At 40.9% G+C, this 9,664-nt stretch overlaps 1 protein-coding gene across 1 annotated transcript in view; it reads right to left on the bottom strand.

Moving 5' to 3' along the window:
• FAM13A (family with sequence similarity 13, member A) overlaps positions 1-1,981 on the bottom strand; it is a 122,365-nt gene extending 120,384 nt beyond the window's left edge. Inside the window, 2 exon segments of the mRNA XM_009995869.1 lie at positions 1,617-1,639; positions 1,931-1,981. Of these exon segments, the coding sequence (XP_009994171.1) occupies positions 1,617-1,639; positions 1,931-1,981 (74 nt within the window).
• Between the last annotated feature and the right edge of the window lie 7,683 nt (positions 1,982-9,664).

The raw sequence follows: 9,664 nt of genomic DNA, 5'->3' as shown, positions 1-9,664 counted from the left end.
AAGAGTGTGACCTACTTTCTTCTGAGTTTACACAAAGAACACCCAGGCATGCACTCTCTTGGTACCATTTTGCAATAAATACCCTTGTACATACTTTGATAAGTGAATAGATAACTCCTCCAATCCTGCATAGCTGGTTGATCATTTAACTGTAAATAAAGGCCAATCTGCCACTTAAGCTAATCTGAATCCTGTGAAAGTAAGCAGCACCTTTTAAAACAACTCATTCAGGAAACCCTCAGTTTTCTTCAAACTTTACAAAACCCCCCTCCTTTCTGTAACAGCCAATCAAAATTATAATGGGAATATAACTGGGGCTTATTGTACAATACAGGCAAACTTAGCTACGAAGACACGTCATAGCTGGACTAACTTGCAGAACTGCGTTTGTAAGTTACTGTTTTTTGAAACAGGAAAGTGTGGTGGGTACCTCTGCTAAGTAAGGGTATCTATCTCATTTCCATAGAAAGAACTGGGGAGATTTTGCATTTCCTGTGGGAAGCAGAAATAAGCTAAATTTTCCATGAACAGCACCGTTCACAAAGTACATCAGTAGTTCCTGGTGCAATATGCCAATATGACCTTTGTAGGGACAAGGATGTGGAACAGCAAAGGTGCAAACTTAAGAAAATTTCCACTTAAATGGTGGTTTATGAGAAAGAACATAATTAAATATGGCTCGTGTCAGATGTGGTGAAATCTACAAGACTCAAAAGAAAGCACAGCTATGACCAGAAAAAAGGGACTTTCTGAAACAACAGCAGGTTCCTACACAACACTTCCTGAACCCTATCCTTGAGCCCCAAAGAACTTTACTAAATCAGGGAGGTATTCTACACAGCCCACATACAACCTGATTACAGTTGAAATGCCTGCTCTTCCCCAGTGCACCTCAACAATCTGTACAGCCCCAAACAGGAAAGAAGACACGGTTGTGTTCTCCCTCCTCCAGAAAATGGCTAACAGCTCCACTGCAGGCAGGAACAGTGGAAGGGAGACTTCAGGACAACAGTGTGAGAACTTTGCACTGTCTTCCACTGGGCATGCATGTCAGAGTATATATTCCTGCTCTGCATCATGCATCACGCATCACATTTGCCTACTTCACCGTAAAGAGCACAACTCTAATAACGTTTGCCCTCTCACTTTGCAAAAGAGGTATCAACCACCTGTACCAAAAGAAACAAACTGCCACTGACCCACACAGACAAGGAACAGGGCCAACCATCATCTATTCCACGTAAAAACAACACAGACTGTCTGCTACAGATTAATTAGATTGAGAAATCACTTGATAGTTGTGAAAGTTCCAACTTTCTAAAGCAGAAATTACATTCTTTCTTACAGTTGATCCATCACTTGAAGGAGAAAAAATAAAGAAAGAAAAAAGAAGTCTAGTTTGTTTTCTGTAAAGTCTGCTGTTACTTGCAAACTGGCTGATTTTTTGATAGGCAATTATATTACTTAGTGAGAAACAGAAACCTAAACAACGTATGCTTTGGGTCCAATGGATATTCCATCTGATTAGCAGATGAAGTTGTAACTTTTTGGAGTATGTTAGAATGAAATCACTAGAAATTGCCCTAGCAAAACAGAAGCAAATCTGTGTTCTATACAGACTGCAGCTATTGTCTACAAGCTTGCTCAAAGAAATCAGCTGATCATTTCTGTTTATATTCAGCAGATATAGGTGGATTAGAAAATCACAAATAGTCCAGACTTCAGGAAACACATAAGAAAAAATTGTCTGTCTCTTGTAACAGAGTTGCACATCTGTGAGCACTCTGGGAGCAGGTGAGCACTAAAGTCAAAGGAAATGCAGAACAAAGTAGGTAAACTAAGAAAAACAGAGTATTGGTTATGCTCACCACACAACCAATTATCCAGAAGGAATGTGCACTAAAGGATGGAGATTTTACCTCTTTCTTACCCTGGTAAAGCTGAATGAACCTGGGATGTAAGGCAGAGGTGATTATCCCATCTGGCAACTCTCTCAAAAATAATTTTAACAGACTGGCTGCTGAGTAAACATCACCATCTTTAACGAGTTCCACTTTCTCTCCACGCTCATACTGCAGACGCAACTGTTCCACCGTTTTCATGCTGCCGTTTACCCTGAAGAGGCCTTCCTGCGTCATACCTGTAATTACACATTGCAGATGAGATTGACCTGAACTGAGACACCCCAGTGACAGGATGAAGCAGATATTCTAGTGTGAACAATACACTTAGAGAAATAGAAAGGAGGGCAATTAAGACAGCATAGTCTAAAAAAAAACCCTCTATTTTTCTCCCCAGAAACCCTCTTGAGTCAAGTAATTGGATTATGATAATTAACAAATACTAGTGACTGCATCTTGAGGCCTAGGATACTCTCTGAGAAGCCACTAAGCCAGTGGTATTGCTCTAACCTCATACCATGCAGAAATCGGTTGAGACAACCACATTTTGCATCGGTATATTTCAACAGAAAAGGATCTATATTCTACAAAATAGTCCTGTTATTTCACTTCTGCAAGTAGCCCACTACCTTGAGTGGGACTCCATCAAGCTGACACACATGACTACTTCTGGGTTCACAGTTCCTGGTAACAGCTTCTTACCTGTGACCATCAGAAAGCAAAAGTATCTGAATACATACTGATTGCTGCAGTAACTCTATCATAAGCACTGCAACTCAACTGTAGCAGAAGAATCGCAGTGAGCAAATGTGTATTTTGGTCAGCATCAAGCTCAAGGCATTTCGCAATGGAAAAGAAAGGTAACAATAATTTCAGGTCACATACCTCACACTCAGTTAAGCATATGCAGAAAGGAGGAGGTTTTCATGGAGGAAGCCATATGAATCACACTGTATGAAACATGACTTTCTAGGCATATGTTGAGATTTAAAACCTTCAATAAAGTGACTAAAACTGAACTCAGTAAATTAATTTTCTGCTAGTACACACTCACCACAAAAATTCTGCCTTTTCCAATACTGTGCTTATAGACCTACTTATTCTTCTCCAGAAGTGTAACATTGAAAGGATCAAAATGTGTGTTTTTCATCAGTTCAGAGTAGACATCACTGAACAGCAGCCTGACAGAAAGCTTCCAGTCCAAGAAAACAATATTGATGCAGCAGAGTTTGTAGAATGAAATAATATATTTACTTGGACCAGAAGAAAAACTAATCTAGTAAGTAAAAATGGAATGGACAAGCACTCGAGCATTTTGCTTGACGAATGTAAGATACTGCTTACAGATCTTGTACTCTTGTATTCACAGCAAAACAGTTATATGATGTGCTGTACTGCCATCTTGGGGGCAGTAGCAAACACCACATCTCAATAATAATTTTAATTCCTGCAGCACTAAGTAAGCAAAGAACAGTCCCCACACAGGAAAAACTTCCTTGGCTATTCCTCAGTCATTTATTGAAATAAAGAGAGGCTAGAACATACTGGTAACAGTAATCAGATACTACTAAATTCAGCATTGGAAGGCTTGGCTTCACCTATAAATTTGAAAATAGGCAGCTTAATGCAAACTTAGTTCAAGGATGTCACTGCCCAACAGTCAGCTTGGCTTTTTAAAATTAAAAAAAACTAGAAAAGCTCATGAGCTAGAAAAGAGACTACAAAATGGTCTGGCTTTAAAAAGCCCTATAACATCTATCACAAAATCCTTGCAGGACAGCAGTGGTAAGACAATGTTGAACAAACAGTAAAACCATGATTCACAGAAGACTCCAAAAGCTTTGAATTCATACCCAGCCCTCTGCTAAAAATGTCTTCAGTTAACTGCACCAGCAATTCACAATGCAAACCTTAGGCAAGCCCAGGACACTGGTTTAAAAAACTTTCCATGTAAAAGGGCATCTTTGATATCTTGCTTACGCTTTTTGAGAAACAGAATGGATTATATCTTTATTGGGACTAGAAAATCACCTTGGTGCTGAGAAGCCTAGCTAATCGTGCTGCAGACTAAAGGACTTGGCTTGTTTAGGTTACATTTGGGAAACAGTTGTGTGAGAGTCAGATCTTTCTATGGAACACTGAGCACAGCCCACAACTTGCAGTGAAGAGAGTTTGTCAGCTTTTGGTTTTGATGAATCATAGAATCATAGAATCCTAGGGGTTGGAAGGGACCTCGAAAGATCATCTAGTCCACCCCCCCTGCCAGAGCAGGGTCACCTAGAGTACATCACATAGGAATGCATCCAGGTCCATTAACTGTTGGCCTAGCTTAAATCCCTCTTTCCTCATAATTGATACTTCTTAACTTGTAAGATTCACATCTCAAAATCAGAAGTCAAAGTAGAAAACTAGTATGACTTATAACTTTTAAGTTTATACTGCTGGGCTCATCTACAGCCTCTTGAACATTAGATACAGATAAATCACCCATAAAGCAAAAAAGTAGATACTAAGTCACTCTCCTGAACAGAAGTCAGTTAATGGTGACAGATAAATGTTGCCATCTACAAAAAGTTTTCACCTCCAGTGTTCCCCCAGATTACCTTCTCTGTTTCTCTTCCAAATCTATCAGTCCACTGATAGCAACATGCCTTGGTCTTTGTTTCCAACATTAGACCAAATGTATAACTTATAGAATCATAGAATCATAGAATCATAGAATCTTAGGGGCTGGAAGGGACCTCGAGAGATCATCTAGTCCAACCCCCCTGCCAGAGCAGGGTCACCTAGAGTACATCACACAGGAACTCATCCAGGTGGGTTTTGAATGTCTCCAGTGAGGGAGACTCCACAACCTCCCTGGGCAGTCTGTTCCAGTGCTCTGTCACTCTCACAGTAAAAAAATTTTTTCGGATATTCACCTTGAACTTCCTATGCTCCAATTTACACCCATTACCCCTTGTCCTATCACTGGTCATCACTGAGAAAAGCCTAACTCCGTCCCCCTGACACTCACCCCTTACATATTTGTAAACATTGATGAGGTCACCCCTCAGTCTCCTTTTCTCCAAGCTAAAGAGACCCAGCTCCCTCAGCCTTTCCTCATAAGGGAGATGTTCCACTCCCCTAATCATCTTCGTAGCTCTGCGCTGGACTCTTTCGAGCAGTTCCCTGTCCTTTTTGAACTGAGGGGCCCAGAACTGGACACAATACTCCAGATGTGGCCTCACCAATGCAGAATAGAGGGGGAGGAGAACCTCTCTTGACCTACTAACCACACCCTTTCTAATGCACCCCAGGATGCCATTGGCCTTCTTGGCCACAAGGGCACATTGCTGGCTCATGGTCATCCTCCTGTCTACCAGGACCCCCAGGTCTCTTTCACCTACACTACTCTCCAGCAGTTCAGCCCCCAACCTGTACTGGGACATGGTGTTGTTCTTCCCCAAATGTAAAACTCTGCACTTCCCCTTGTTGAATTTCATCATGTTTCTCCCCGCCCAACTCTCCAACCTATCTAAGTCTCTCTGAATGGCAGCACAGCCTTCTGGTGTGTCAGCCACTCCTCCCAGCTTAGTGTCATCAGCAAACTTGCTGAGGGTACATTCTATACCCTCATCCAGGTCGTTGATGAAGATGTTGAACAACACCGGTCCCAGTACCGACCCCTGTGGGACTCCACTAGTCACACACCTCCAACCAGATTCTGCCCCATTGACTACAACTCTCTGACTCCTTCCTTTCAACCAGTTCCTGATCCACCTCACTACCTGATCACCAAACCCATACCTGATCAACTTGTCTACAAGGATGCTGTGGGAGACGGTGTCAAATGCTTTACTGAAATCAAGATAAACCACATCTACCGCTCTACCATCATCTATCCACCTAGTAATTTCCTCATAGAAGGCTATGAGGTTAGTCAAACATGATTTACCCTTGCTAAAACCATGCTGACTGCTCTTGATGACCCCCATGTCCTTGATATGCCTAGAGATAGTGACAAGAACAAGTTGTTCCATCACCTTTCCAGGGATGGAGGTGAGGCTGACCGGTCTATAGTTACCCAGGTCCTCCTTCTTGCCCTTCTTGTAGACTGGTGTGACATTTGCTATCCTCCAGTCCTCAGGCACCTCTCCTGTTACCCATGACTTACTGAAGATGATGGAGAGTGGCCTAACAATGACCTCCGCCAGCTCTCTCAGCACCCTTGGATGCATTCCATCCGGACCCATTGATTTATGGATGTCCAGATTACTCAACTGATCCCTAACCCAATCCTCATCTACTATGTCAAACTCCTCATCTATCTTGACTACTTCTGGAAGCCTAAATGATGCAAAAACTTTTTCCATCCTTGCTCTTTCAATGTTCTAGCAGATTGCTTTAAGGTAAATTGAAGTAGATTAAGGAAGATGCTGCTGTGTAAAGGTAGGATCATGTTTTAAATTTGCACTGTACCCTAATCCAAGCTACCTTTCAAGACACATTTGCATCTGTCAACTTCTAGGAGTCTGCCAAGGTACATACATAGAAACCAAGGCTCTGCAATTGGATTATCATTACCTAAAGGAAAAACCTGAAGGTAAATCTACATGCAGCTTCTTACAAGATGAAACTACCTCTACAAAATTTTTTGTTGCTAAACAACTGTCATGGGATAGATCTGCTCTAGATTTCTGCAGAGAGTTGTATTTCAACAACAGCAACTAAATTAATTAAATTAGTGCAAAGAGAAGCTATGAATTGGACACCTACTTCCCTGAAGGGATTAGTAATAACTAGAATCCACTTGAAAACCTGTAAGAACGTGTATTCCTATTCAATAATGAACGTGGATGGGGTGGGTGTGCACGTGAATATCTTTGTATAGACATGTATGTCTTCTTACTGTCAGGAAGTGTTAGAGACAAATGTTTTGCAAATAGAAAATGTCACAAACCTTCACAAGTGAAATACATTTAATTTATGAACAGAACAGCTTATTTATGAGAGTGTGCTGCTACATAACACCGTAGTTTACCTCTATAAACATCCTATTAAAAAGCAAGTTCAGCATTAACACAGAAAGAAGCAATGCACGTGGTTAGTGACACCAGCTTATTCAGCGCCTGCACTACAAAAAGGACAGATCCCTGCCTTTGAAATCTCACATAATGAATGCTACCAAGCAGCAGTGTCTCCATTAAGCTTACCATGCTGGGTGAGGTACTCAACTATATTCCACACAACTATTGGAATGCCATTCTTGCTCAGTCCCTGCTGCTGGAGCTCCAAAAGACTCACACCAAACACCTTTGGATAGGTCGTGTCTTTCTGCTTGTTCAGTGGAAGTGCAGCTATCTTTTTCATGTCCTCCTTCAATTTCACAGCCGATTTGCTTTGCTTAAAGGACCAGAGGAAAAAAAGTGCTTTAGTCACATTTGCTGCAGAAGGTCGCATAGTTACAACATAAGCACAACAATCAAGACTGGCTTTTATGCTCCAGAATATGTTTTTGGCCTTACTTTCTTTTAATCCATTGGAAAATCTCTGTCAAGTATGAAAGTATAAAGGAACAGAGAAAAAACTAGAAGAGTAACCAGCAGGAAAAGAGTGTAAGTAGTCTGTAGTTGAGGGAGAAAGACACTTTCTCAGCCAGCCTGTTACTAGAGTAACAAGTAATCTTGCAAGAGGCTGCTTTTGTAACTCATGCAGTTCAGATGGGTTACAAAAGCAACTGGACAAACATGAACATGAAAAATCCCAATACGCCACCATTAGTTCAGGTTATCTCCAGGATGCCTGTCAGACTCTGGGAGAGTACTCTAGGGAAGGTTCACTGCATCCTTCTTGCAGATACTGTTCCCTAGGGATTAATTTTGGCCACTGTCAGGTGAGATGGGTCCTTACGAAAGTTTTTATGTTTAGCATCTACTAAATCTGAAAATTAATTACTGAGATTTTAAAGTTAGAAAGGGACTATGTAATCTAATCACTCACAATAAGGGGGGTGGAAAAATGACTCCGTAACAAACTCTTAACTACATTAATCTCATAGTTTTTTCTAGAGGCACAACATTCTCTAAAGTTTTGAGTTGCAGTGCCAGTGAAAACATGGGAGCATAGCCAATAAAACCCAAGGGAACAACACAATATAGGATTAATTTATAGGATCAATAATAGGCAGTAATCTAAGTCAGCATACAGCGTTGCAGTTTTTTGGAAAGACAACTCAAAGCAGAGCAGCAGTATCACCTACCACAGTTGTGTTTCACACACATCTAAGCATTGCGTCAGTAATACAGACAAGCACAGTACAACTCAGCAAACCTCTCTCACAAAAAAAAAAAAAAAAAGGTACATTTTTCCATTGATTAATTTCCTCATGTTTCCAACATCACACTGCAGGAACCAGGGGCCACTGATACTGCATAGCTCAACATGTTTAAAATTTAACTTATTCCTACTGTATTTTATTAAGAAACTGGAAGTAGAAACCTTACATATACAGAATATTGTACAGTAACTCAAAGTGCTCAGACTCTTGCTTAGGTCATGGTGCTTGACTGAGATTTTAGCAAGACATACATCTTTTATTTTAAACCCTTGAAATCTCTTCATTTGTAAGATGTTTTTTGTCTGCAGCCTGTAAGCAACATGAACATCTGCACTGGTGTTGCTACTAAGCATGACTGTCCTTTCACGTATAAAATCATCTGGCAGTTTGTTTCACTCACTTTGTTCTGTTTTCCAATTAAACGCAGCTGTTTGGAGCACATATGTGTTCTATAGTTCCAGGTCCTATGTGACACTTTGATCTTTACAAAAGGTGTTGCTTGTATAAACTTGATAAATACCTTATATTATTTGTGAAACAGAATTGCAATATATAAATAAAACCAACATTATTGTTGGTTTTACCTTATAAATATTTATGATAAACAGCACATGCATCAATCTTTGAAATAAAATTTGATTCCTTTATTAAAATATCCCATCTCTTTTAAAAATAGGTGTTCCCATTCATGATTAAACAAATAATATCTGATTTTCACTCCAAGCAGACACATGCCAAGGTAATAATCATGTAGCCTGGGTAAAATTCAGAAGAGAGCAAAAATTCCACCATCAGTTTCTGAGCAGCTGTGATCCTCAGAGAGCTTTTCCAATTAAGGCCCTGAATTAGCCTCACAATCTTGTCTAGTTACAGGTTTCCAGCCTGTTTCCATTTCAGCATTCAAAGACATGAGTCACGGAGCTGGATTTACTTGAGGAAACTCATAAATTTGCAAGAGAACTAAGAGCAACTTCCCACATCCACAGAAAAGGAATTTTTTCAGCTTGTTTCAGCATCTGGAGAGGATGCATTAACCAGGAACAAAAAATTAAGCTTATCCAAAGCATATACCTAAGCAAAACCAAAATGAAATCACCTCCTCAAAACAGCTTTGAGACAAAGAATTCAATGTGATGTGATCTTATAGACGGAAGATCCGATTGCACCCAGGGAAAAGTTGTCCAAATACTAATGCAACTGTTACTGATCCCCAAGACCGGACAAAGCAACTCAACAATCTGTGCACGATACCGCCGCGAAGCGCAGCGCAGAGAACACGGATGGAGTTGAGAAAAGCCATTTATATGCCACCGGGACGCACTTTTTCAGGTCACGCAGCAACCCCAGCACCGGGCACAACGCAGCGCGGCTGCTCACACAGCGAGGGGGAGGGGGGAAGCGCCTGGAATTGCCCTGATTCATCGCCCTCGTTCCCAAAGGCGCG

Source organism: Chaetura pelagica, unplaced genomic scaffold (assembly GCF_000747805.2).
Source record: "Chaetura pelagica isolate M959 unplaced genomic scaffold, ChaPel_1.0 scaffold142, whole genome shotgun sequence".
Classification (NCBI taxonomy): domain Eukaryota; kingdom Metazoa; phylum Chordata; class Aves; order Apodiformes; family Apodidae; genus Chaetura; species Chaetura pelagica.
Note: the sequence above shows the minus strand (reverse complement) of the source record. Positions and strands in the feature narration are given on the sequence as shown.